This window comes from Octodon degus, unplaced genomic scaffold (genome assembly GCF_000260255.1).
Source record: "Octodon degus isolate 3935 unplaced genomic scaffold, OctDeg1.0 scaffold00026, whole genome shotgun sequence".
NCBI classification, from domain to species: Eukaryota; Metazoa; Chordata; class Mammalia; order Rodentia; family Octodontidae; genus Octodon; species Octodon degus.
The window spans coordinates 5,397,092-5,397,608 of NW_004524602.1; the positions used below are offsets into that span (position 1 = coordinate 5,397,092).

The 517-nt window shown below is 37.9% G+C and overlaps 1 protein-coding gene across 4 annotated transcripts in view; it reads left to right on the plus strand.

The window, feature by feature from the left end:
• The window catches only part of Myo9a (myosin IXA), a 227,184-nt gene that overhangs the window by 166,363 nt on the left and 60,304 nt on the right, over nucleotides 1–517 (plus strand). For all 4 annotated transcript variants that reach the window (XM_023712466.1, XM_023712464.1, XM_023712465.1 and 1 more), the window contains one exon: nucleotides 205–434. In XM_023712466.1, coding sequence (XP_023568234.1) covers nucleotides 205–434 — 230 coding nt within the window. The remainder of the gene's footprint in view (nucleotides 1–204; nucleotides 435–517) is intronic.

Consider the following 517-nt stretch of genomic DNA (forward strand, 5'->3'; position numbering starts at 1 on the left):
TTTTCAAAGTTTTATTGACAAACAGATAGCAATGAGACAGTTTCAAATCAAATCGGAAGGACAGTTTCAACAAATATATTTTGCTTTTTAGATCAGTATTTGCCTATGTTTCTTTCGAAGACTTACTGATGGAACTTAAAAGAAGGACATGGACATGATCAATATATTTTACTAAATATATCTATTTGGCTGTCCTATCTTTAGTTGTGGAATTACCTCAGTACCATCCAACACCTCCTTTGAGCCCAGAACTGCCTGGCAGTTGCCAGAAGGAGTTCAAAGAGAACAAAGAACCTTCTCCAAAAGTGAGACGTAGGCGAAGTGTAAAGATCAGCAGTGTGGCTGTGGATTCCATCCATTGGCAAAATGACTCTGTCCAAATCATAGCAAGTGCCAGTGATTTAAAAAGCATGGATGAATTTCTTCTGAAAAAGGTACATTTTGCTTGCTAAGTTAAGCCTCTGAGCAGCTTTGGCTGTAGAATACTTGCATGTAAAACAATCTGATGCCTAGAGCA